The sequence below is a fragment of the Meles meles genome, chromosome 8 (assembly GCF_922984935.1).
Source record: "Meles meles chromosome 8, mMelMel3.1 paternal haplotype, whole genome shotgun sequence".
In the NCBI taxonomy this organism is placed as follows: Eukaryota; Metazoa; Chordata; class Mammalia; order Carnivora; family Mustelidae; genus Meles; species Meles meles.
Genome location: NC_060073.1, coordinates 49,015,974 through 49,043,849, shown reverse-complemented (window position 1 = coordinate 49,043,849; position 27,876 = coordinate 49,015,974). Strand labels below are relative to the sequence as shown.

Below are 27,876 nucleotides of genomic sequence, written 5' to 3'. Positions count from 1 at the left end.
CTGCTCTTGCAGGAGGTCATGAAAAGACAAGCACACTTCCTGGCAATGACAGTGATCCTGGGATGGCCCTTGGGTAAGGACCGACTGAAGACATTGGCCCTTCTGTCTGGAAAGAAGAAAGTTGGAAGGGAGACGTAAAGGAAGCTTCACATCGTCAAGGGTAAATGTAGATGCCATTAGAAGTTACAAAGGAAGATTTTTAGGGCAGAGGGTTGCATGATACATTTCAGATCTTGGTACTCTGCATATCTCAGTAGCTGAAGTTGAAGTGATGTGGACATTTTGTGGATGAAGGAATGATTCGTAGAAAATGGTTCAGAAAATGAATGATTCAGAGAAGCAATGTAGTTGGAGAGAAGACTCCAGCTTCTGAAGGCTGAAATGATGGATGGAGGACCAGAATGCCTCCCTCAGCGGAGAAGCACACTGGAGGTGCCCTTGCAGGGTGGGCTGGACTGAGGGGTGGGGCAGGAGGGATGGGCCCAGGGACACCCCCTAGATGACTCCTCCCGGAGTCATCCTGCCAGCTTCACCTCCTCATCCTGGATGTTTGAGAACATATTGTGGATTTGCTCAACATGAGTCATATTTCACCTCCTTTATACCTCTGCTGTATCATTCATCCATCTGGTTGAGAAGATATTTCATTCTTTCACTTCAGAGGAATTTCAGAACCTGTGGGATTTTGAAAGCAATACTGTTGCCTCCTGACATGCAGCATATCCCTACAAATCCAAATAATAGAAGTGTTCCATGTTGATGGGGGACCTCCTTTAGTGAAACAGGGTATGTTTGAGAGGAATGTGTGACAGCATGCCACAGTGGAGGGCCACCTGGAACAATGGATTATCTTTGGATACTGTCAAATGTGGACGATGCCACATGGTGTTCAAGGCCTCTGATGCTTCCAGGGAGAACAGCCTTGACTTTTTGATTATGTAACAGTGATCAGAATAGACTCTGGGACGTAATTCCACAAATATTAGGATTAGGTTTTTCTTTCTAATAAAGAAGAATTTTGGATTTAAGTCCTGCCGGAAGCAACGTTTAGGGCCTGCGTGACGCATTTACTAAATGCTAGTGATGAGATGCCCTTGAAAGAGAAAATTTAACCTTCAAGTAAAAAGTCAATACAGAAACAAATGTTTGATGTCGAGGGGATCTCAATTGAATATTGCCTCAGAGTCGGAAGGCCTCAGTTCTTCCCCACTGCAAACTCAAGGAGTGGTGTGGCCGTGGGCATGTCTTTGGACTTCTCCTTGCTTTAATTTTCTCACCTGCAAAAAGAGGTTGAAATTCTTAGGTGAAGTTACTCCTCAAGTGTCTTCTGGAGCCAAACATCTCTGATTTTCTTCAAGTCCTTAAGACAGTTCTTCTAAGAGAGTCCAGGCAATAGGGTGACAAATATTTTCATTGTTTTTTTTTTTGTTGTTGTTGGTTTTAGTGATAATATTTCATAATTAAGAGACTTGTGTAGACGAGAAACCACACATATGGCATGAAAGGGTTTCTCAGCAGAAACTGTGTGGCTCCAAGTGTAGAAACAGGCTCATAAATTCCTCTTGACAGAAAACATGTTACCACACAGGGAAATCATGAAAGACCTCCGAGCAAGTCTTTTTCACAGATTTGGAAAATTCCAAATAATATATTCTTTTTCTAAAATAGTGTTTTCCTTCCAACTTATTTATTAAAACAACGACCAAAAAAACCCTTTTTCAAGTCCTAAGTTTCAGAAAGAAGTATGATGCCCACCGTGTGTATCACCGGTCCATTCATTCAGGCAATGTTAATTGAGCATCTTGCCTGTGCTGAGCGATACCCTGGGAGCTGGGGATGGAGGAGAGATGGGAAGAAGCCCCTGACGCCCTGTACCCTGGACAGTGCTACAGAAGGAGGTTTGGAAGCAAATGATGGATGTTGAGGGCGGTTACGAGCCGGCGTTCTAGGTGCAGGCAACTGCGTGGATACAAGGCCCAGGGATGGGAAGGAGGCACTGAAGGCAGCTGGAGGAGACTTCGTAATCTGATTACAGGAAGATCACTCTGGTGGTAGCCTCAAAGGAAGGGTGAGAGTGGGGGAAATGGACGATCAGGAAGCAGCTGGGAGGCTACTTCCTAAGGAAATGGAGAGGCCCCGGAAAAGGCAGGGGGAAGGCTGGAGGTGTGGATGGGCGAGGACAGGTGTGTGCGCAGTTGCATGTCTGTGTATGGATTGTGTAAGGATGGAGAGCCAGAAGAGGAAGCCAGGTGTGACTGTGGGGTTTCTGACTTGTGGGAGTTGGTTGTGTCGCCCCTGGGAAACTCACTGGCACGATGTCGCCAACATCTCTAGCTGACTTGGAACCTGCTGCCCCTTTCGGTGGAACCTGTGGAAGCCGTGACTAGACTTGAGGGTGGTTAGCCAACCGTATGCTGACAGCTCCAGACACGCATGCACATGCACACACAAACTCCCTCGTGCACACACACCCGCACACACGTGTTGATGGAAGTTTCCACTAATTTAAAGCACATGGAGCACACGCTCTACAAATACTAATAAAACATTCAGTGCCTTTTGGGATAGGTCCCAGGTAACCAGCTGCCACTCACAGAATGTCCTCACCATCATCTCTTGTGATCTTCGCCAGACCGGTGCCGGCGGCAGAGAGTGGCGTCACGCTCCATCTCCGCTCAGGTCTGGGGATGTAGGCCTGGCTGCCTCACCTCCCTCACTTACGCTCCCAGAGGGCTGCTGGACACAGGCCTGCTTTGTCCACACTCCTTCCCAGGCCACACACCATTCGGTAACTGCTCCTGGATTTCGTTTCCATTCATTCCCTCCACGTCCTGGGTCAGTGACCAGAGTCCAGCATGTGCGACCGTATGAGTCACGTGACTTCCAAAGGGGCCTCTGATCCTCGGAACCCCACTGGTGAAGCCTTGTCTCAAACAAGACTCAGTCTCCATCAGACTGACAGTGGGCAGCCCGTGCAACCACAACTAGTTCTGTCCATGGGCCTGTTCATTGTCGCATTCAAGAGATGTACTTTAATGTGTCCCATGATACACTTTTGTAGCTCTCATCCTACTTGGGCTTTCTTCCAGCATTTTAAATGGGGTACTTTTGAAGCTCTTTTTGAAACTTTATCTGACCTGTGGTATTACTTGACCACATCTGTGATATGACTTGACCATGTCTATTCCTTTTTTCTATTTCTCAGCCTCCTCTGCTGATTCCCTTTCCTCTGTTCAAACCTCTGCTCTCCCCAGCTCCAGTTTCCTTCTGCACTCTGTCTGGGTGTGATGGGTAGCTCTCCGGGTTAGTTATCAGCAACAGGGTGACCGTGGGACCTCCGCCTGAATCTCTTAATCCCCACCCTTGCATATCTGGCTGCTTGTAGGATACCTCCACATAGCCGTCCTTTTGTGCCCTCAAATTCAAATGCCCCAATGAAACTGGTTGCCTCCCCTGCTCCAGTGTCCTGATTTTCCTGCATTCTTTGTTTCCAAGAGGCAGTACCATCTCGAAGCCCAGACGGTCGTCCTTGGTCCCGTCCCTTCTCTTGCTTCTTCAGAGCTCCTTCGCAAATTCTGTTCCCCTTGCCTCCCTTCCTGCCTCCAATTAGCCCCGTCCGTCTCATCTTCATTCCGGAGCTACATTTCCCTTCCAGAGCCCAGGTAGGATGTTTAAAGCGCTCGCTCGCCTTGAGCACAGTGATGGCACCTTGCCTTTGTCCACAGGGTGCAATCAGGGCAGCCAGCTTGGCTGGGCTTCTGCTGTTCTTCTGGCTACTCCCTTCATAAACCAAGCTAAATAAATACTCCCAGTTGCTCACTCACACTGAAAGGACTGTAATTAAATTGCAGAGGACGGTCAGTCAAAATTCATATAATGGGGATGATGGTTTCTGAGTAACAGTCTTTCTCAACTTTTACTTACTTTAATTTTCATAGCAGAAAGACTACCGTCTTCTGGCTCCTGATGCCTGGGTCTAGGCTGAGAAGTCTTGTGACTCCCCCAGTGTGCTCTTCGCGTACTTTGGGAGTGTCGTGTCCACAGGCATACCCAGCTCCCTCTACGTTGCCTCTCAAGCAGAGAGGGGCCCCATTCGCGTTGGAGACTTCATGTTAAGGGAGGTCATACGTACATGGTGGCTGCCTGGAACGGAATTAGATTATGCGTGGCTTTTGGAATTGGGGTGGACGGTTGATTGCTCCCCCTGGGTAGCAACTTCATGACTTTGGGGGAGAGGAGGGTTGTCCTGGAAATTTGCCCTCCCTGTCCTTCAGCTGCTTTGTTGATGAGCCAGACCTGTCTGCAAATTGAAATGGAACGCTGGAATACTTTCTCTCTTCTCAAGTTAGCAGTGGTGGCTGTCAGGAATTTGTTACTGTCTGCTAACACCTTTTAGCATGAGAACATGCTAAAGGCAGGCCAGGTGTGGGAAGATGCCAGAGAGGGGTTTCAATCTTCTAGACTCTTCATATGTGGAAGGAAAAAAAACGGGGGACAGAATTAAGAAGGAAGCGCTTAAACATGTATATCACCACCACGGGTGGCCCCTCCCCCCCGCGCCATCCCCGACTGCTTCTCTTGTCCACCATTACATAGATGAGAAGGGCCACCTTCGGCCCTCTTAGCTGTCTACCTCTAAGTCATGCCCATAATGGGCGCTCAGAAGCCATTGGCTTTAGAGAGTATCTCTCTGCTCTTAGCACAGCTCTTGAGATAGGGATGGGTGCTGGTTAAAAAGTGTGTTCCCTACCTTAACATACAGACTGTACTGAACTCTTTTCTGTCATTTTTCCCCAAGGAAACTCACTCTATGGGGAATGCGAGCTCTGTGTTGTTTTTGGAAGGGCTGGTTTATAATTCTCTTGGGCTTTTCCAAGAATCCCTCTAATTCCAACACCCCACGCCCTCCCACCCCTGACCTGTTCTGCTCTCATAGGAGCTGTCCTTCTTGTGTCTACGTGCATTTACTGGGAAGTATGCCATCTTCCTTTGGTTTGGACGTTGGAGACGCCCCTCTTTCAGTATTCAGAGGGAAGCAGAAAGTGGAGGACTGGAGGACAGCAGTGCTTTCTTGAGGACAGCAGCGCTTTCTGATGTTCTCTGACTGCTTGTGTTCAGAAGGAATGTAAAAGTAGCTAGATCTCATCATTGTGGTATCAAAGCATTACAGGGTACTGGACCTTTGGGGAAACTGAGGCTCAAAAAGGTTAATAACTTTCCCTAAAATCAGTGACTTGTCAATGGCAGAGTTCTAGAAGCTGTATTTTTCCACACTCTCCTATTTCTGTGGAGGGATCTGGAAAGCTGTCATTTAAAAATGTGTCATGACCTCATGAAGCATAAGCCTTCAGGTTACATATGTTAAAGAAATGTAGCCAGTTTTCCCCGGGTGCCAAATTCTGGTGAGCAAGCTGATTCTGAATTCCTCGAATCTTTTCTACAGAGCAAAGAAGAACTAGTGAGACTAATGTTAATCATGGGAGCCTATTATAATGATATATAACTTGTCATAACACATTATAATATTACAGCAAATACATTTAACTCACAGAACATTCTCGGGGGGCCCTTAACTCCCTTTAACGTTGTGTTCCAAGCATCTCCGTAGCAAGATAGAGCTGCAGAGTTCTGTGATGCCACACCACCCCTGACCAAGCCAGCGTTACAAGAACCCTTTTTAAACCCCCCTGCACCATTTCCCCAGGCTTAAAAGTGTGTTTGGTTTTGTCAGCACCTCGAAACGGGAAGTTGAGATTTGAGGAAAAAACCTTTGGTGGTTATGCGCTAAGCTGGCTGGAGAGTTGGAGTCCCGGTTGTCATGGAAACTGCACTGGTCCCTCATTTATTAACGGAGGCTTGGTGAACTCCCAGAGGTACTCTTGCCCTGTCCTGTAAATTCATTCTAGAAAAATGCAGGTTGACTTTTAGAATGTTTCTCTGTCATTTCTCAGGCATTCATTCCTGGATCCTCACGAGCTTCAGAAAATTGCCCGTATGCAGTTTTAGAACACTGATTTTTATCTGGCAAGCATGTGTGAAGGCCGTTCCCTTTTCCTTTCATGCTTAGATCGTGTTTATGCCTGCCTGACTTGTTCAATAAGTGAATTTTTTTTTTATTATGCCTCCTTTAAGAATTATGTGGATTTAAAATAAGGAAAGAGGGAATGGAAAAAATCAGTAATCAAATACACTGAAAACCTTGATAGCGGTTTTAGGAGAGTTAGATGTTTCTAAGCCTTTCCTAACTTTTACAATTCTAAACTTTGTCTTTCATCCAAAATGAAAGGTTTCTTTCTTCCCGCTTCAGTAAAACACTTTCAGAAAATGTCTCAGGCAAATGTTCTTAAAATAAGTCTAATTTCACTAAACTAACTCTCTCCTACCAGGCATATATATTAACAGTATTAGAAGTTGCTTCCTTTTTTTTTTTTTTTTAAAGCTAATTGTTTATCTGGGAGGATGCAAATGGTGGTTTTTAAGCCTTTAAGTCATTCATCATGCCTGGCAGCCTCTATTGTCTCATTGTTGAGTCTGAGCCAACAGAGACTCTTTCTTGGTCTTGGGGGAGAGGTGGATGGATCTGGATCTGCCAAGTCTGTGTTCTTGGGGAGTCTGAGTCTTGCTCTAAAGGAAGGTAATGGAGGCAGACCCATAGGTCCCCTCCAGTTGGGAAAAATGGGTCCCCATTTTCTTCTGTCCCATTGAAGTTAGGAAGTCACTCCCTGTTCAAAGTAGAAGTGACGGGACTTGCTCCCTCAGTTCTGCCATTGTCTCTGCTGTTAGTTTTTAAGTGCATTTTTGTGGATGTAATAAAATATTGTTTATAGTCAGCTACAAAGTAAGTAATTACAGTGTGGCAAATGAAATTCAATATAGCTTTGTCGTGGTTTTTTGAATTTTAATTAAACCAGTCTTAGCGTAAATTATAAATGCCGCTGCTTTTGTTGTGACAAGTGCCATTGACAAAATATTAATCTAATGGGTAGTTATTCACAGACGTTAAACGTCTTCTCTAGTCTGCAGGCTTGGGGTGTTTGTTTTAGTTTTAATTTTCAGTTTATGCTTTAAAAAAAAATCCCAGAGAAAAGAATAAAGTTTTAAAACCACATGAAATAAGAACTCCATGTATGGAATATTCCATCGCCAATATCTTGCCAGCCACAATTGCAAATGTCTCATTTATGGCACTGAAAACTTTTTTAATTTTTTATTTTTTTTAACCAGATGTCTCTGTGGTCACTTTTTGGTATCATTAAAGCTGGGATGAATAACCAACTGTTGACTACAAAGCCTAATATTAAAGGAATAACCAGCCCATGTTCCTATTAGATCATTTCCCTTTTATTTTATTTTGCAAATTACCTTGTCTTGTTGCTTAAAAATGGCATTTTGTTGGTTGTCTGTCCCTTTAAAAGCTAAATAATCCACGTTATTTTCTTTGGAAATTCTTTTAACTTGAATTTGTATAATTATCTGTAAATCTATTTATATATATTTTGAGTGTGTTAAATATTCAGAAGCTAATTTTTCTTTCTGTCATCTTACATGCTTCCCTCCATCGTGGCTCAAAGCTTTTCTTTGGTTTAACATTCTGATGTTTTAAAAATGAATGTGAAGAATTTAATTACAAAGTCCTTACATTAGTCCTGCAGTACTTTTTAATATGAAGGACTTCAATCCAAGGATAAAGTGTTTACATGTTGTTTATCTCCTTCTGCCCTTCCAAGCTGACTTAGATCCCAAAGGTTGGAGTAAAATCAATTTCACCCTACCGATATTTTTCCTTCAGCATGCTAGAAATTCCCATTTGAAGAGTAGAGCCAATTATTCCCATGTGTGTGTGTGTGTGTGTGTGTGTGTGTGTTGGGGTGGGGATGTAAATGTAAAATTACATCGAGTCAGTTTCCAAATGTGATTGTAGCCTGTATTTTTTATCCAGGAATTAAATTGTTGCCCCCCCCCCCCACCAGCCACCACTATCATTAGATCGTGGGGGGCAAGTGTAGAGAAGGTGCAAGACGGTTGTAGACATCCAGATATGACAGCAGAATGATCTCTGCAACAATACGGCAGCGGAGCGTTTGCTGACTTCAGAGTGCTAGATCAACCCCAATATTTTTTCAGGGATGCTAACCCTCTTGTCACTGCTAAATTGGATTTGTCACTGAATGAAGTATCAGCTGCTGTTGGACAAGGCCATAAAAGCCAGCCGGCTGGCCCTTTGTAGGCAGGGCTTACCCAACGATTGATATGTTTTAGCACTTTTGGGATTATTGTGATTAAGAGGAAACCATTCTGAATGAGAGAGAGAAGGGGGTAAGGATGCACAGCCCACAGCTGGTGAGCAGCGTGTGTTTGCCGCTGAGGAAGTCACCATTACAGCCTTTTCTGGGTTCCTGCCCTGATTGATGGGTATGAAATCTTTCTGTGAGGAAGCAGCGTCCTCACTTCCTCCAGTCGCAGCTCTCCCGTGCAGGGCGCTAGGCATTCCGAATGTTGTGGACTTGAGAATTCCGAATGCTTTTCAAGCACTCACACGCATGCTCGCACGCCCACAGTGCCTACACGCGGTCGTCTGCACACACCCGACTTAATTGAGTTAACATGTAGGGATTTCGGGAATAACAGCAGAGTGCCCGCTTTCATTTCCCAGGCCCGGAGCTCTCCCGACAGCCATGAAAAATACACCTCCACGTCGTTTATGCCCTGCTCGTTCGTCTGTGTGGGACACTAAGTGGTTTGGAAACTCAGGCACCTGGCCGAGGGCTTATAAAGTGCAGGAACCTTACTGTCTTTTTAGAACGGGTTTGTTTTCCAGAGCTGCTGACTTCTCCCCAGAGCCGTGGAGCTTTCGCCCGGCGCTTGCACTGGCCTGGCGAGCCCCAGCGAGGGGTGGCTTGTCCAGTAGACTGGAGTTTGAGGCTGCCCAGTCCTTGCAAATGCGCACGGAACTGGTCGCCTGTTTGGCCGTCCCAAGGAGACTGTGCCCGGTTCCCGCCCGGAGTTTGCTCAGCGCACCGCACAGGAAAGAGGCCGGCTTGCCAGGTCCCGCAGCGCGTCTTTCCAAGCCTGTGAAAAGCACGAATCATCCCACAGCAGAGCATGCTTACAGCTGGCCCTTTGCTAGCTTTGATCTGCGAATCAGGCCGCTCCATGAATGCCCTTATTGTCATGTTATGTGTACACAGTGTGTGAATTATTGAAAATAGGGAGGCCTGAGCCTCATCTGGTAGAGATTACAGTGCAGGCATGCTGGGCGAAGGTCTGTAATTGAAAATCCCCAGATGCTGTTTATTTGGCCTTTGTCACATGACCTGCTGCAGGAAGACTGTCTGAACAAAATGTTGCCTGCATGGAGAGTGGAGCCCACCCTCCCCCACCCCCGGAGTCTCCACAGGCTCAGTCTGTACACAGCTTAAACACCTGCCCAGAGGATTTTTCAAGGCTTAAAATAGATTCGCTCATAGCATTTAAATAGAAGGCATCTTGCTTGTTGGTTTAAACTGCTTAAGCGGTTGTTGACTTGTGGAACCTTCTATCCACACAAGGGTTTGCTGGATAATTTCACTCGGAGATATCTTTGCAAAGCCTTCAGGGCTAGAGTCGTGCAAGGATAAGTAGTTTGGGCTTTGCCTTTTCTTTAAAAAAAACAAAAAACAAAACCTTGTGTGTTACATGAGCTTGCAGGTGAAGTCATGTTGACGGTGTGTGTGTTCCTTCCCTTTAAAAACACTGTGGTTACCCAGAATCTGCTCCGCTGGTTCATGTGCATTTTACCCAGTTCCTTCTCACCTGTTCTACCTATGGAAGAGTTGAGATGTCTCTTAGAATATGTGTTCTTTTCCTCTGTCCGATGCTGAGTGTTACCCTCTGTGCAGGTGGTGGATTGAGGCAGGATGGTAAATCTGAAATGATGAAGATCACAAGAATTACAAACATGGTCATTTTGAAGAAGGAAGGGCTCTGCGTTTTCCAGGTTCTTTCTGTTAGGAAATAAAATAATCATTCCCCTTCCCCTTCGCCCACCCCGTATCTCTGTTGTGATGGTGGGTGCTTCATACATTTCTTGGGGTTTAGGAAGAGGAAGGCGTCGTGGGTATTTGGCATTCCCTGAGCATTCACCCAGACCGTGGGTTCCTAGAAGGCCCGAGCCCCATCGTGTTCTTCCTTATATCCCGGGTATGAGAACACAGTGATTTTTTTTTTTTTTTTTTTTTTTAAATTTCTGTCCTGCCAGTTCTGTCTTCCTCCCTCTCTTCCTGCCTCTTCAAAGAAAACATCCATCCACCACCTCCTGTGTGCCATGATGTCAGTTCTTCAGATATTTTCCCTTTCGGGAGGTGGCTAAAATCAGCTGCGATGTTATCATTAAGGAGCACATTCTCAGTCCTGCCCCGGGAGTTGGAGGGTCGGGGTCCCGGGAGCAGGATGTGTCCCCCACCTTCAAGAAGCTCATAATTTGTCCAAGAAGGTGAAGGAAGGCACCCACAGCAGGAGGGCAGTGTAGCCAACCCTGTGCTGTCCGCACACAGGAAGGCTGATGAGCGGAGGGGGCAGGGCGGGCTCGCTGGCCGGAAACTGGAAAGTGCCATTTGACCCGGGCTTTGGCAACTCTGAAGCAAGTGTTCAGCAGATTTGGGCAGGACCCAGAGGGCAGGGATGGGGAGCGGTGGGTTGTTCCCACGGAGGGAAGAGAAGCCAACATGATGGGACGATATGTGCAGAGAGCGACAGGGAACAATTCCCCCACCCCTGCCCCTGGCAAAGTTGGTTTGTGTGTACAACATTTTAATTTCTTTACAGAGAGAACAGAGAATATATTACATATCTATCACCCGAGTAATGTGCAGTTTTTAAAGGAGAATAAAAAGGAGTTAGCTCTCCTCATCTGAAACTCGGCCGAGAGGGGTCGTGTGGTTTGCTCCATCTGGATCTCAGAGAGCCCAGTGCATAGGCCACCGTTCTCCCCTTAATGACTGGCCTGTGTGGTGTTGCCCTTGGCTGCTCGCGGTTTGGGGACCTGTCAGATGTGGCCAGGGCAGTTGGGTGAATGACAGAGAGCATGGCAACCACGGGAGGAAGCATCTCTGGATTTTTATTTATTTCCTCATTTCCTCGGACTGTTCTTCAGTTGTTTTTCTCATCCTCGTAATACTCTGCCTTCATTACCGTCGTGGGGGTTCTTGCCTCAGTTTCCCTCCCATACTCTAAGCCCCTTGAGGGCAGATAATACATATTATTTCAGTGTGTATCTCCTGCAGTGCTTCATGCAATGATTTTTATATATAGAAGATATTCAGGGGCGCCGGGGTTGCTCAGTGGGTTAAGCCTCTGTGTTTGGCTCAGGTCATGATCTCGGGATCCTGGGATCGAGCCCCGCATCGGCTCTCTGTTCAGCGGGGAGCCTGTTCCCCCCACCCCCACCCCCCACTCTCCCTGCCTCTCTGCCTACTTGAGATCTCTGTCTGTCAAATAAATAAATAAAATCTTTTAAAAAAGAAAATACTCAGTGGATGGTACTGAACGGGGGGGGGGGGGGGGGCGTATGGGAGCCGGATTATGAAGGCCTTGAATGCAGAGTGGAGTTGAGCTACAGCCTGTGTTGTAGGTGGTGAATGGAGAACGGAAAGTCTCTATACGGTTCAGTCCACTTCGTGGTTGGGTTGTGCCCCCTCCTCGTGAGATTCTGTTCTCAGGAAGCACTTGGTAATGACCTTGAGAGAACTTATGTTGAGTTGAGGCTGTCTTCGGAGCAGTTGGTCTGGAGTTAAGGCATGATGAGCTTGCAAGTCAAAGCCGGGTGGAGATCCCAACTACGCCACTTACCGTTTGGTAACGTGGGTGGGTGTCTTCGCAGGGTTGAGGCCCAGGCTGCGTTCATAAACTGGGAGTTGTGGTGGGGGGAGGGGGGATGCAAGGCTAAGTGTCTGCGGGTCCAAGCACAGGGCTTTCCCTGGTACTCACACAAGGGGATCTTCAGCACACGCCGTGGTCCACCTCCCTCCTGTCTCACTGCACCTCAGCCTGCCACGCAGTGGGGCTCTCAGTGCACTTAACCCTCAAGTTTCAATCTGTTTAGTTGGCACACGCTTTAAAGAATACCCTTGATGATCGTGGTTTCCATATTAAAAGAATGACCAAGTGCCCGGGCACTGAGAATCCTCTGGGGTTTTTTTTTTTTTTTTTTTTTTTTTTAGCCTGTTTCCCTAGCAGTGGCTCATCCCCGTGTGAGTGTCATGTTGACAGAACGCGTGTATAACTCACCTTTGTCCAGCGGCTGCTGCGGGAGCCACGGAAGGTCTGGCTTCCTTCCTCTAGCGACAGTTGTTTTATAGTAAGAACTGAATTCTGGAAATCCAGTGGGGGACGCGTGGCTGGCCTATTCATAAAGATAATTTTACAATCTACCACAAATTATGAGAATTTTCGCCACACTTAGCCCTTGGCCAAAACCTAATTCCTGCTGTCTCATTCAATGAAGAATCTATTCTGAATTAGAAGGTTATTGTAGCAAGTAAGTAGCTTGTATGATGCCCTTTTAATGTGAAGATATCACAGGAAAGGGCTCCTTTTACTTGGAAACCATTTCTGTGGCCATACCATTTTGAAAGTTGAGGGTGCTGCACAGATTCTGAGAATGTTTTCAGGGCAGCAATGGAAAAGCTGTTCGGTTTCAGTAACCCTGAGAGTAGAAGCATGAGGGGTTTATATAAGATGCCATGTGGTGTGGTGTTCTGGACAGAAACCTTACATATATTACCAGTTCAAGCAATGAGAGTATATAAACCAAGTGCAGTGATACTGCGTAATAGCCCCAGGAACATTTAAAATCACTTTGAGGTGCCAGAAGCTTCCTGTATTATTGCTGGTGGATACGGCAGTCCCCCAGGGTAGGTTCTTTATTCCCATTTCACAGACGAGGAACTAAAAGGTCTAGAGACATTAAGCAAGTTGCCTGCATTCCCACAGCCGATAAGTACACCTTCGCCAGGAAGATGAAGGTGTAGGCAGCCCTACTTCTGAATCCAAAACAGAAACCAGTCTGCGGCATCGCCACCGTCCAGCGTTCTCCAGCAAAGACCCACAGTTTCTAGCACTTTGAATGTGTGGATTTCGCACTTCTTTAAAGGCCAGATAATTAATAAATAAACAGAGTGTTCTTAGCAAAGTTTTTCATTAACAAGACTCTCCTGAATTGATGTTGAGATTAGCTTTTTTTTTGGACCAGGTCCATAGGCCTGTGGCATGTGGAGGTCGGCGCGGGTAGAAGGGGGTGAGGAGGGTTGGTCTCCCTGGTGCCAAGTTACGAGAGCAGAACGAAAGTCTGGAAAATTGTACTGCCTGTCCCTGAAATTGTCCTTAACTGTAGAAGGGCTTACAGGTTTCAGGTGATACGGCCGGTGCTGACCACTGTGTATGATCTTTTTCTAGATCATTTTTCCTGTGTATAGGAGAGCTCACTCATCAGTTCATTGTCGAAAGCATTTATTGAGTACCTCCTTAACAGATGCCTGGTGTACAGTCAGAACTAGATATTTATTTCCATGGAGCAGGCACAGTTCTCAGGGATGAACCCCCCCCTCCCCCGGCCACAGGGTATGTGCTGGGTACACAAGGGTACAAAGGAGAAGATGACTAACTCTGTTTGCTCCCAGAAGATTTATGGGAGGAAATATTTGAGTTGGGGCTTACAGGGATGAGGGGAGTTTGTACGCCAAGGAGAAGGAAGGACATTTAAGGACATATGGTCTGTACGGAGGCATGGGGGTATGGAAAAGCATGACAAGGACTTGGAGAACTCTGTGAAGCTTTTCATACCAGAATAGAGGAGCCCTCTACAGGAATGGACTGTTAGGCCTGGGTACTGGACGAAGGAGGATGTGTTTTTCTTACGGTGACCAGCGATCTAATGATGCTAGAAAGTAACATAATCAGATGTGGGTATAAAAGAAAAGGCAAATGCCCAAAAGGTGAACGAAAACGTCCCCGAGAGCCTGGGTAGGGGGTGTTGTTTAGGGAGCAAGAAGCATAGGTTCCATTAAATCCCATACACACCTTGCGTATATGGAATACAAAGATGCTGAAGACAGACGCCCTACCTTTAAGGAGCTCACAGTTGGTTACACAAGGAAGTCTCACCAGAGCCACAGTGCAGGCAGAGCAGGGCAGAAGGGTGAGTCTCTGCTCCTTTCAGAGCCAAACCATGCTAAGCGATTCGTTTGTAACTCGCCCTGGCTTCTACGGTCAGTTTGCTTTGTCATATTGTGGTCTCTGCCAACCACTGGTCTGTGAGGTGGGCTCTGGGCTCCAGGCTCCCTGGCTGTCACTCTTCTTCACACGCTCCCTGTCTAGTACATGTTTAAGTGGGGGGAGTGGGGTTCATAGGGGAGATATCCTTTTTTCCTGGGTCTAGAAGGATTTCGCCTGATTGTCACAAGAGGTATTGCAACTCTGAGCAAAACCTCAGGATGGCAGGATAGTTCGGGGGACTGAAAGCTCCGCGTGCATAAGGTGGATTCAGGTGATGGTGGACGAGGTATGGCATGAAAACAGAGCTTTCAGGCCAGGTGTTGGGACAGCACTGAATACCATGCTAAAGCAGATTGACCTTTAGACCGTGGGCAGTGGGCCGTTGAAGGTCATGGGGCAGTCGAGTGGCTAAGCCAGGCTATGCTCTGTCGGTAGCTGTGTATAGGAGGGACTGCAAAGAACAGCAGCCAGAGGCGTAAAGTAATCAAGGCCCGTGAAGATACCCATTAGAGAAGTAAAAAGGTGATGCTCTAGCATCTCTTACGGCTTCCTAGGGAACAAACCATTTTAAAAACTGACTTCATTCATATTTATTTTCCTCCTAGAAGCAATGACAATAAAAAGAATTTCTCTCCAGCGTAGGATTGTATCTCATATGAAGCATTGGACAGGTTTACTTGCTTGTCTCTTTTTGACCCTGGTAGTCTAGGGCGGACGTAGAGTTTGTAAGCTGTCCCGCTGAGATGAAGGAACGCTCAGTGTTTTATGGGGCCGGTGCCCTATCACGTTATCAGCTGCCGTTGGCTGATAGGAACGCCCCGAAGCAGGGTTTTCATTATTATTGCCATGCATCCTGAAGGGATGCGAAGGGATGCGAGGGATAAGTTCCAACGAACCAGAGTTAACACAGCCTTCCTCTGCGTATTCTTTCTTACAAAGCTAGCCCTTTGAGCTCCTCGGTGAACGCAGATGCAGGTTCTTTTAGGGGACCTGCTGGTGTTTACCTCCTGAAGGCCATCAGTCCATTCTGTAAACCTTTAGTTCGAGAACATGAAGTAGTACCAGCCTCTGATGACCCAGAACAGGCTGTCTGGCCCCTTTCTGGCGATTTTCCATGTGGGTGCCGATTTTTTGGACAGTGATTTTTTTTTTAAAGATTTTTAATTTATTTATTTGTCAGAGAGAGAGAGAGATCACAAGCAGGCAGAGAGGTAGGCAGAGGGGGAGGGAGAAGCAGTCTCCCTGCCGAGCAGAGAGCCAGATGTGGGGCTCTATCCCAGGACCCTTGGATAACGACCTGAGCCAAAGGCAGAGGCTTAACTCACTGAGCCACCCAGGCGTCCCTGGTCAGTGATTTATATCGGGGATTAACTGAGACACTGGTGTCTAAACTTCCTCATTGGCAGGGCTCTGGGGTTGGTTTAGGTGCTTTTTTCTTCTTTTTGGCTGTTGGGTGGGGGGTGAATCCCCCTTTATCCGCACTCTTAGCTTTTGTACCCTCGTCCCACCCACTCTGGTCTCCATCCCTGTCATTCAGTCATGCATTCCATCAGCTTGTATTTCCTGAGAGCCTGCTGTGTTCTTGACCCCAGGGGGTGTACAGTGATAAACAAAACCCAGCGTGTGCTCCATGCTCCTGTGGGACTTGCTGTCTGGAAGTGGGAGGGGCAGGCATTTATCATGTGAGCTGTCAGAGAAATGGGACTTGGCCCCTGGGACGCAGGTCTGGGGAAGGACACAGTGACTGGCCCCGTTCTTACAGGTCAGTCTTTCCCCGGTGTAGGTTCCTTGAAGGCTAAATGGCATCTTTATGCCCTCCTGCTTCTGGCATGTTGCTTGTGATCTTGTGTTGTCCCTTGTCTGACTAGAGGGTGACAGATGAGTTTTGGTAGACCTCCTCCTTTCCTCCTCCCCGGCCCCATTCTTCCATGTACAGTGGCAGCAGGGTGGGAGAAAAGGGGAATTACCAGCTCCTTCCTGGGGAGTTTGTACTCTCTGTTGCCCGCTCTGGTGGGCTCCAGCGATACAGACTCCCTATATATGGGGCAGATCAGGGTCTTTAAACATCCCTGCTCTGTAGACTCCTCTCTGGCCGATGACGCTTGGCTCACACATTGTCCCCTACACCTGTGCTTTTTGCTGTTGGTGTTCATCATTCAAGATATTTTTTCCTTTAAATGAATCTCAGCTGATTTAAAAAAAAAAAAATTGATGGCTAGAGAGTGTTTGACCACCACCTAGAGAACCGTGCTGAGAAAGCACTCCATAACCGCTCTTTCTGTTGGGCGCTGCTGCTGTGTTGGAGGACAGAGCCGTGTCCCGGCGGTGTTGTCCCCTGGAGGAAGGCATCTTTGCTGCTTTTCACTGGGTCATCTTTTCCTTTCCTGTTGTAACTTTGTCGATGATCCAGTGTCAAACTGGGTTATAGGGAAGGAGGAGCCCTCCTTCTGCCCCTGCCAGTGACTCATGCCACAAACACTGAGCTGCCTGGAAGAGAGAAACGGGAAACATGAATGTCATTGGTCCTTACTCTCTGCGACTCCATCGTCTGGTTGGAGCCGTGACATGTACCGAAACGATAACGTATAAGGTGGGAAGGATGTAAGCCAGCAGCAAAGCAGCCCAAGTCAGAGGCTGGGGATGTTCACGGAAAGGGGAGGCCCCTTCCTTCTCAAAGGCTCCTGAAGGACAAGACATTTGGAAGGTGTGCAGAAATGAGCTGGAGCAGTGTGGGACATGAAAGCAGTTGTGCATGCAGGTACAAAGCTCAGAAAGCTCAGGGTGTTACCAGGGAAGCTTCTGGTAGTCTGGCAGGACCCTTGGGCTGAGTCAGGGTTCAGGAGGGTGTGTAGAAGACCAGAAGGTTACACCCAGGGCATCAGTCCCTATTAGATGCAGCTTTGTTCTAGCAATCAAGAGAAGTTTGAGCTTTCTTTCTGATTCTCATTCTTTACATGGTTAAAAGACGGGAGGCACCATCAGGTATCCCTCACAGCCAAGGGAGGCCCAGTGCGCATCAGCGAGAGCTACCCCCGCCCCCAGGGCTGTTCAGCCCTTCCCTGGCCTGACTTTGCCTCTGCTTTGGGCTATGGCCAGGAAGAGGAGGTTCCAGTTGTTACTTCTTCCTTTGTGGCTCCCTGCCTCCATTCAATTATAAAGTGGCTCTTACTCTCTCAAAGCCCCGGAGTCTCAGGGCTACAATTTCTAGCCACAGACCCTGTATTTGCTGTGCCTCAAACACGACCTTGAGGCCACATCCCATCACACACCCAGGCCACAACAGTGCTGAGCAGTCTTCCCTGTAGGCAAGGCAAGCCCAGTGCAAACTCCACGCCTTTCCCTTGTCGGGGTCTCCCTCTCCTTCATCCCTTTAGCGGGAGGTTTCATGGCAATCTGGGATGCAGGAGAAGCCGCCATGGCTCATTTCCAACAGTGCTATGTTCTTTAAGAGAAAGAGATGAAATGAAAGCCGGGTTGCAGTGCCAGGGTACGGATCCCAGTGTAAAAGCGGCAAGGGGGGCTCTGTCTGTCTTTGCTTCTGCCTCCTGCCTATGGGAACAGCCAGGGTGGCCGCAGCTGCAGAGCCTCAGACGGAAAGAAGTATCAGGATGTGTGTTTCCAAAGGCCATTTGATTCCACAGGGAAGCCGTAGTGTAATGACACTTGGTGGTGGACTGTGGCGTGGCATTGCCACTCAGCTCTGTAGGCTATTCCCAGTATGTATAGAGAAGTAAGAAGGAACGCACGTGTGCATGCCGACCACAGAATTTAGAAACTCGTGGGCTCAGAAAGGAAGTGTGCAGCGGCCATGGGAGTCTGCGGGTCAGCAGGTGCCAGGTTCCTGCTCGTATGTGTAAGGAAGGGCTGCTCTTCCATCTAGAATGGATCTCCACCCACACTCCCCTGTGCTGCCTGTCAAAATCTGCCTGATCGCTGTAGTTAGTGATATGCATACCGAAGTCTGAGTGTCCCCATGCCTGTGACCACCACAATGACACGGAACGCAACAGCAACAGTAAAATGAGACAGCTCGGCAGATGGGTAGAGGAATGGAAGGACGTGTCCAAGCGAGTATAGACAAAGTGAATGGTAGGATCCAGGAGGTGGGTCTGTAGTGTGCACTGTGGAATTCTTTCTGTAAAGAAACTTACGTTATGTCTGAAATTTTTCATAATAAAATGTTGGAGAAAATGCCATCAGTCCTTCAGGGCCTAGGTTATGTGCAGGACTTTGGGGAAGAAGACTTTCTAGACTTTCTCAGTTCCTTGTGGCCAGTGACGTGTGCGTGTTATCAGGTCCTCTTTCATGGCAGTCGTCGTGGTGGGACCTGGAGAGCTGGTCTGCTCTTTTAGCTCTGTGTTGGGCAGTGACCTCCCTGTGGACAAGCAGGTATCTTCTCTTCATATCCCTGATGCACCAGGCAGGCATCATGTAAGGGATAAAGGACATGGTCCCCCGGGGGCAGTTCTCAGGACCCCGAGATCACAACCTGAGCTGAAACCAAGAGTCGGATGCAGAAGGACTGAGCCACCCAGGCACCCCTGTGTGTGTGTGTGTGTGTGTGTGTGTGTGTGTGTGTGTGTGTGTGTGTGTGTAGAATACAGGAATTAGGGTTAATACTTCCAATACCTAGCACTCTGGTCTTGGCTATAAGAAAAGACAATGCTGGCCGGAGCCAAGGCTGCCAGTTAAGTTACGTCAGTGATAACTGGTGCCCTGAGCTCCCAGTCCTTGTAAAGGACTTCTGTGCTTACTTATGTTGTAAGTAGGACCTGTAGGACCGCAGTTCAATTCCAGGGCTCTGGACTATATGGATTCACCCCATGTGGGAAGCCATGCTCTAGAAATACACAGAAATTGGACTCAGAATGTTCTATCAAGGTCACTGACAAAAATCCATTCAGAACCTAGTTGATTTCCCCAAAATATGTACAACCCCAAATGCCAAGAAGATAGTCCTAAATCATTTGGAATGTCATACTTGTTTCCCTAATGGGTAGGCATATTTTAATTCTGGGAAGATTTAGAATTGAAAATAGAAGGTTTTGGGGCACCTGGGTGGTTCAGTTGTTAAGCGTCTGCCTTCGGCTCAGGTCATGATCCTGGAGTCCTGGGATCAAGCCCCACATTGGGCTTCCTGCTTGGCGGGAAGCCTGCTTCTCCCTCTCCCACTCCTCCTGCTGTGTTCCCTCTCTTGCTGTGTCTCTCTCTGTCAAATAAATAAATAAATACAATCTTAAAAAAAAAAAAAAAAGAAAGAAAAAAGAAGGTTTGAATAGAATCAAAACCATTGTGTTAATATTTGACTTAGAGGATCTAGACATATTTGATGTTTCAAGTAATTATTTAAAATAATTTAGCCCATGCAACAGGTTAGCCTATTTTTCCAAATTAAAATGGGCAATCAAGTAACTGATTTAGACTTGATTTTTGGGAAGGTTGAAGTCTTACTAGATTCATAAGCAGTATTAGGGTGTTTAAGATAATTTATTAGGTTTCTAAGAGTTGTTTAAGGAAGGGTTTTAGAAGTTAGGTCAGACAATTCTAGTAATTAAAAGAATTAAATATATTCTAAATTAAATATGTAATTTTAAATGTTTAAAGGAATTTAATTGCTTTGTAAGAGGGACCAAACTTTATTTGATAGGATTATAGAGGCACCTGGGTGGCTCAGTAGTTAAGGGTCTGACTCTTGCTTTCCGCTCAGGGTCCTGAAATCGAGCCCCATATCTGGCTCCCAGCTTAGCGTGGAGTCTGCTTGAGATTCACTTTCTCCCTCTGCCCCTCCCCTGCTCATGCTCTTGCGCTTCAAATAAATAAATAAATCTTAGGGGAAAAAGCAACAAAAAAGAAAGTGATTATAAAAGCTATAGGATATAGAAGTCAGGTTTAAAACTTAAGGATGAACTAGGGTGTTTAAACTTGTTTTTTAAGTAAATGAATAAAATACACATTTTTTAAAAACCTGGTAAGCCCAAATAGCATCTCTGTACATTAGAAAATTCATGTGAACTAAAGTGATGGACAAACACTTGTTTGATCAGGTAGATGCTGAGAGTTAGTTGAGTTTGAATTTAAAATGCAAATCAGCAGATTTCTGTACCGAGGCGAGAAACACTGAAACCTCAAGTTAATTACCCTTCGTGGTTTCAGACGTGGTATGGAAGAAGGAACACAGGGTCTTGAAAGGTTAAGAACGGGGAAGGAGAGTCACGACAAGTTTCAGCAAAATGGTGGCTGTGACCTCGTGCTCGGCATGTGACAGCTGCCGGGTGAGGGCATGCTGTAGACGTAGTAATTTTTTTTTTTTAAGATTTTATTTATTTATTTGACATAGAGAGATCACAAGTAGGCAGAGAGGCGGACAGAGAGAGTGAGAGGGAAGCAGGCTCCCTGCCGAGCAGAGAGCCCGATGCGGGACTCGATCCCAGGACCCCGAGATCGTGACCTGAGCCAAAGGCAGCGGCTTAACCCACTGAGCCACCCAGGCGCCCCTAGACGTAGTAATTTTTGGAAGTGCTTTAATCAGAGTTTGCCTTGACACTAACCCCAAGGGGCGTCATATGCATAGACCCCAGGGTGTGCGCTGTCCCATGTGGCTGTCCTGGGTGTTGATCTCACCATTCATTCAGGGGCTCTAAGCAATCAGTTACAGAAGTTATGTGTCACACACATCACATAACCTTGTCTTCTTATCACGGAGAAAGAGTAGGGGGGCAGGGGACGTTTTTGCCCTCTGGATAAGGTTCAGATGAAATTGTGCGTAATGCAGAACCCCGGATTTATTTCGTGCGGGCCACTCAGACAGCCCTGAACAGGACGCACAGGGAGGCCCTGAGCTGGAGGGTGCTTGGCCAGTCTGCAGACATTGTCATTTAGGTCTGGCTTCTGGTAATTAGGTACTCCTGGCCGGGCTCGGCTGTCGGCGAGCCTTTGAGACAAATTGCAAAATCTGTACAACCATCTGAGAGATGGAGAAGTAGACCCCAATGACACTAGAGGGGATATTGGTAGTTCTCAGAAGTTTGAGAGAGAATGCTTGGAGAAGCAGTTCTTTAACCTGAATTTAGAGGTCCTTTTCCTGTGGTGAAAGGGTAAGTTCAGACAAGCATCAGGATCTGAGAGGATCCTGACAGGCTGCAATGATAGGCTTAATCTAACGGGATGAAATGCAGTGGAAATAAGTGTAACGTTCTGTATTTGGATCAGAAATATCCCAGCTCTGCATGAAAATACTGGGCACAGAGGTAGGGATCTATCAGAGGAGTAGTTTATATGAAAAAGACATCTAGGAGTTCAAATGATATAAATTTGACAGTTGATTGTGGTTCCCCAAAATCAAATGCAGCGTTAGGCCACATTAACAGAAGTAGAGTATTAGGATGAGGGAGGTGATAGACTTCTGCTGTGGACTTGTCATAGGAGGAACACCACTGTAGTTCTGGGCTCTGAGAGGCTATGAGAGGAAACTAGACAAAGGATGGTCCCTGGATAGATATGGTGGTGTTCCAAAGCTGTCACAGGTAACAGGAACAGAGGAGGTTTGGCCTGAGTACAACTCCAGGAAGACCTGAAAGCTATCATTAATATCTGAAAGTCAGTCATGTGCAGAGCCTTGTTCTTGTTAAGAGGAACAAGGAGAGGGGCACCTGGGTTGCTCAGTTGGTTTAGCATCTGCCTTCAGCTCAGGTCATGATCCCAGGCTCCTGGAATAGAGCCCCGCATCAGGCTCCCCATTCAGCAGGAAGCCTGCTTTTCCCTCTCCCACTCCCCCTGCTTGTGTTCCCACCCTCTGTCTCTCTCTGTCAAATAATTAAATAAAATCTTAAAAAAAAAAAAAAAAAAGAATCTGGGGGATGAAAGTTATAAGAAGAAGCCCCAAATAAGAAGCGTCCTTTTTTTCCCCCTTAAAAATGTTTTAGGGTAAAATGAACTGCTTTCCTAATTCTAGAAGTGCTTGGTTAGGCTTCTAAGAATTGAGGCTTCTACTAGTGGGAGTGGATGACCTGGAGGAACTTCCCAGCCCCAGGATTCCATGAATCTTCTGCCTTCCTGTTGTGATCCTGTCCTTCGTGGTCCTACCACAGGCAGGCAGGCAGAGCCTTGATGACCATCTAGGCCGTGCTGAGGGAGTCTTTAGAATCATCAGGTGAGATTTCCATACTCTTGGGTTGGTCAGCAGTAATGCCCCTAGTTCTGCCAGGGGAGATCGGGGGGGTGGGGGGAGTCCTCCCCTTTGACCAGAGGCTGTGTTATTTCCTCATTTGCTCTTTCTGAGTGCCCAGTAGTGTGCTGGGTGTTGGGGAGGCTTTGGGGCAGAAACAAAGCTCTTGCCATCTTCAGGTATGCAGCTTTGTCTGGGACGTAGGAGAGCACACAGACAAACCCTACAGCGAGCCCCAAAGCTCATGTAGTATCAGTCATACCCATCCCCACTTCGCTCCGGGGCTGTCTTTTCCCCATCACATTGTATAGTTCTTCAAAGTCAGGTAATCTGTTTGTCCTCCCCATCTCCTAGCCGGGTAGGGTCATATTGTTTCCCCTACAGGTTATGAAGTGATGAGGAGGTTAAGTCATTTTTTTTTCTTTTTCTCTTTCATGAACATGACCTTGTGTATAGTTAGTTACTAGCACAGTGAATACCTGTGGGGAGTGTCTCCTTTCATGGTAGGAACAGTTCATTCCCCAGTGGTTCAGCTGGCTCTGACAGGAGCTAACTAGAAGGCTGGGTGAGGAGGAGTGGGCATGAAAACTTAGATGGGACAGAAACAGGTTTGTGGCCCCCCACCTGTTGCTCATACACATCGAGCACACCTTCAGGTACGAGCCTGTAAAGAAACCAAGAGACACATTTCTATCCTCAGTTGTTAATCCTAGTCCATCATTAAATGCCCTTCATGCTAAATTTCCCCTAGTAAATATTGTTGCAAACAATTGTACTCTTTTCTTTTTCTAGCATTAATAGGTGTGCAGGTCTCACTTAAGGAGTCCTGATTCTAAATTCTTTTCTTAGCTTTCAGAGGCTGTTTTTTGTTTTCGTTTTTGTGTTTTTATTTTTTTTAAGGTAACCCATCTTATTGTAAATTCTTCTTTCTTTCAGGTAGGAATGAATTGATAGCCAGATACATCAAACTCAGGACAGGCAAGACGAGGACCAGAAAACAGGTAAACTAACCGGCCTGGACATTGTGCATGTCAGCGAATGGCCCCAACGAGGCATTGTGGCTGCAGTGGCTGTCTGTGCTTTGGCTCCTAGGAGCCCCCAGTTGGAGTCCCCTGTAAGGACGTCAGTGTTGTAGGTGTTTTCCATTGGCTCAGTTTTCACTGTTCATCATTTCAGTGACCCCTCACTGTGTGGTCTCACATACCTGGGAAAGCGTCTCCTCCAAGGACAGTGTAGACACTGCTCCTTTACCATATTTTAATACCTCCAGTTCTTTCCCGAACTGCGCATCTGTAAACACCGCAACAGCTGCGGGCACGACTGTATGCTCGGAGGTCCTGAAACTTGGAGATTTTGCGCATTATAAAATCCTGGAACCATTACCCATGAGTCATCATTTCGATGGAACAGTAACCCCAGCAGCCGTGAGTCTTGGCCCGAGCATAATACTGAGCGGTCTGCTCCCGGGGACCGGTTGCTTCTTATGCTTACGGCCTTTGGTCAGTCGCTGCCGTGACGGAAATGAAGTTACAACTTAAAAAACCTTTGGGCAGAGCAGTGTCAGGAATTTTGTTCTGCCCTTTGTCAGGGCTCTGGCTCTCCTTGTTCCTTCTGATGGAAAGCAGCCCAGACCCCCCGACCCAGTTCAGAACTGGAATGGACGAGAAATTCGGGTTTAACGAAAAAAACAGAAAAAGAAAGGAAGGAAGAGGGGCCGGGGTGGGTGGAATCAGACCAGCCTCACGGGTGAGTCGTTAACAGAACAAAATTATTTTTGGACATTGACCTACGCGGATCTATCTGGCATGGATTTTTTAAAAAAAGATCATCGTACCAAAAGGCGAGCTCCGCTGTGGTCTTGCTAAGTGTGAGCAGCAGATTCCAGTTCTCTGCTCCATGATGAGTTGTTTTCATGAGTGTTTACGGCGGGGAGAGCTTTTCCCCAGGAATGCTTCCATGTGCCCCCGCTAGGAGCCTGGCTGCTGAGTCAGCACAGAGGGCCGTGGCCTCCTGCCAGTGCACAGAGGCAGGGGCATTGTCTGTTCAGTGGATGTCCCCCACCCCCCCATCCCCCACCCCAGCAGTGGACAGAGGCCCTCAGCAAGTCAGAGAATCACATGAGAACAGAACTCGGATGAGAACAAGTGAAAAGAGCCGGATGGAGGGGTGAAGAGGTTGGGGGAGTTCCTGCTTCTCTGTACTTAAAAAAAAAAAAAAAAAAAAAAAAGCAAATTGGAAAAAAAAATAATCATTGAAACTCAAAGATAAAAGGATCTTTTATTACCCTAAATCCTGTTTTTAGAGTCAGCAGAGTATTTGAAATAAAATAACTACCTCTCTCAGTCTGAGTCGCTGAACTTTTAAATGGAAGGTTCTGAATTTCTGAAACAGACAGATCTAATTCCCAACATGCTGAAAGCCTTGGACCTGAGCTGTCTGCCGGTCTAGGAGCTCTGGTCATGTGCCCAAGCCCTTCACTGGGGGACTCTTCTAAATTTAACCAAGTCCCGCTGAAAGAGATGCAAATTTGTTTACCCAGTGGAATCGTTGTGTTTCAGAAGCTGGGCTTGGCTGGCTTTCCACACCCCGGCATCCTGGGGATGTTTTTAGGCAGCCGTTGGTGATACCTCTCCAATGTGAATTTGTTGTTCAGCAAATCGTGTGGTTTTCAACCCAGATTTTTAACAGGATGGCTGGCTGGCTGTATTCACACTTTTCGCTTTGTAATAATATGCAAATCCGCTTGGCGCCCAGTCAATATCCAGAAGAGTGGAAGGATTAAAGATATTTATAAGGGCAAAAAAAAAAATTGCTCTGCTAACTGGGTCTTTCCATTTCTCTTTGAGATCTAATTTACATGTCAGTATTATTTTAACATTTGCTACAGAATCCAGAGCTCTTAATGAGATCAGAATATAACCGACAGCTTCAGCTTTTTGATTCTGCAGAATGTGCTAATTTATGGATAGTCTCTTCTAAATTGAGAAGAAGGGATTTTCCCTCCTGATACTGAGAAGCTATAAATATTTTCATTTACCTCTAGCCCCACCTTTTAAATTTCATAAAGAAAACTACTCCACTCTCCCCCTCTCATCCCGTGCCCGTGATTTCTCCCTGGTGAGAAAACTAAAAGCAGCCTAACTTTCATCCTGAATCAAGTCACTGCAGTGATGACCCAGTCTGAAAAGCTTAGAACAGCGCTGGGGGCTTGGTGTCTGGCTGGGACTGTGTATTCCTAACTGCAGAGCTTTGTTGAGATGCAAATAACCTCCCCCCCAACCCCCCACCCCAGAACCCTCCCAAGGAGTAGCGATTTTATATTTGATTTCCTTTTTTTGTTTTGTTTTGTTTTGTTTTGTTTCCCCTCATAAACCCGAACAATGTAGGTGTCTAGTCATATACAGGTCTTAGCAAGAAAGAAAGTTCGAGAAATTCAAGCCGCCATTAAGGTACGTCTGGCTTGCCCAGTTGTAGGGGGCTTTTCATCTCCATGGTTACAGGCTTTTCCTTTGTTTTCCTCCCTTCCCCTACCCTGCAGGTGTCTAGTCACATTCAGGTTCTTGCCAGAAGGAAATCTCGTGATTTTCATTCCAAGCTAAAGGTATGCGCTTTCCTGCTTTTTGGCTTGTGGTTGCTATGCATCTCACTTCCTGTTTTCCATGGTGACTGGTGAATGCCTGGTGCTGGGATTCTCGTAACCTAGTTTCCTCGCATGTGAGAGCTGTTTACATTTCTTTGTGTCTAATCTCTCTTTCTGTACTAGCCTCACATTAAGCTCAGTGTGTGTGTGTGTGTGTGTGTGTGTGTGTGTGTGTGTGTGTGTCCCTAATAACAATGCAAATGCAGCAGAGAGCTGGTCTTGATAACTTTTCAGCACAGAAACATGATTTTTTTTAACCTTCAATGTCCACCAAACAGCCCTGGGCTACGAGAGGGGGGGAAAAAAAGTCCAGAGACACCAAGTTATTGTAGAAATAGCAAATAAATAAAATAAGAATCAACTTCCAGAGTAGTTACCATGAAATTACTTTAAAAGAATAGTTAGAAGTTATTTTACGCTCTTAATGTATTTTAAAGATTACTTATGAAAGACACATCTTTTTCATGTAATTTTTCATGTGTTCTTTCAACACAGAGAGGATTTTCTGCCAGATTTCTTCCATATTGCTCAATACCGTTTTTTAAGTGTATGGCTCTGTTATTTAAAAAAAAAAAATTGAGGTGAGGTCTTAAAAAAAAGATCTTAGAGATGGGAAAGCTCTTAATGAAATCCATGTTTGCAATTCCATTTATACGTGAATTTTTTTTTTTTTAAAGATTTTATTTATTAATTTTGACAGAGAGGGATCACAAGTAGGCAGAGAGGCAGGCAGAGAGAGTGAGAGGGAAGCAGGCTCCCTTCAGTGCAGAGAGCCCGACGCGGGACTCGATCCCAGGACCCTGAGACCATGACCTGAGCCGAAGGCAGCGGCCTAAACCACTGAGCCACCCAGGCGCCCCTATACGTGAATTTAATTGTTCTTTACGTGTGTCTGGTTTTCCAGTCTCTGAAAATATATTTTGTCGGAATAAACGGAGGCATTGACCGTTTTTAAATGCAAGTTCTCCTTATTTTCTCCCCTTCCAAAATTTACAGTAGAACATACATGACTTTTTCCCCCATAATGCCTTATTTTAGAAATACGGAGGGATTATAGTTTGCACAGAAGTGCTTTACTTTCTAATAAAAATGAATTTGTAGCCCATATCATTGCCTTTCCCACTTGCCTTTTTCGTGGTTGTTCTGTTCTGATTTTTCCCATACATTAATTAAATTTGTTTTTGTACTAAATCTAAAGAACAAAGTGATTTCACAACGCTGCACGGTCGACACTGGGATCCTTCCCAAAGTCCTCCCAATTTTTTTTTTCTTTTATGCAAACAAGGCTGGCTGTGGAACAGCACTAGTGACCAGGAAGGAGCATTTGGTGGCCCTCTGCAGTGGGCAGCATGCTCGCTCGCTCGCACGTGTGGCTGATGGTGGCTGGCTTTTAGCTGCACTGGCTGAGCAGTTAGTTGGAAGACTCCGATAACCTCATAGATCCTGCTTTTTAACCAAGGGTGCCGTCCTCTCTATGTGGATGCAACTACCCCAGTGTTTGCTCAAGTTCTGACTCTGTTTCTGGTTTCTCTGCACTAACGAATTAATGATGTACAAAGAAGTTTACAGACATCAATTTTGTGTTCCCATCTGCGATGTTATGAATTGCTCTATTTCTCTACCATCCGTGTGGTTCCTGCTGCCCCCCCCCCCCCCCCAACACCGGGCACACCGCCCTGGACCAGAAGCCCTGTACATGACAAGCAAAGCTCTCCTGTCCAAAAGGGAATCCCCATGGGATGCAGGAAGGGCTCTTTTTCTCATTTGGGAACCTGAAGAGTCTTCCTCGGCGGAAACAGTTTACCGTTACTTTATATATACG

General features: G+C 46.5%; 1 protein-coding gene across 9 annotated transcripts in view; it reads left to right on the top strand.

Annotated features, from left to right (window-relative positions):
- TEAD1 (TEA domain transcription factor 1) overlaps positions 1-27,876 on the top strand; it is a 265,155-nt gene that overhangs the window by 163,262 nt on the left and 74,017 nt on the right. For 4 of the 9 annotated variants that reach the window (XM_046015380.1, XM_046015379.1, XM_046015376.1 and 1 more), the window contains 2 exons: positions 23,351-23,415; positions 25,953-26,015. In XM_046015380.1, coding sequence (XP_045871336.1) covers positions 23,351-23,415; positions 25,953-26,015 — 128 coding nt within the window. Of the gene's footprint in view, positions 1-23,350; positions 23,416-25,800; positions 25,864-25,952; positions 26,016-27,876 lie in introns of all 9 variants that reach the window. The other 5 variants (XM_046015377.1, XM_046015373.1, XM_046015372.1 and 2 more) reach the window with 3 other exon arrangements.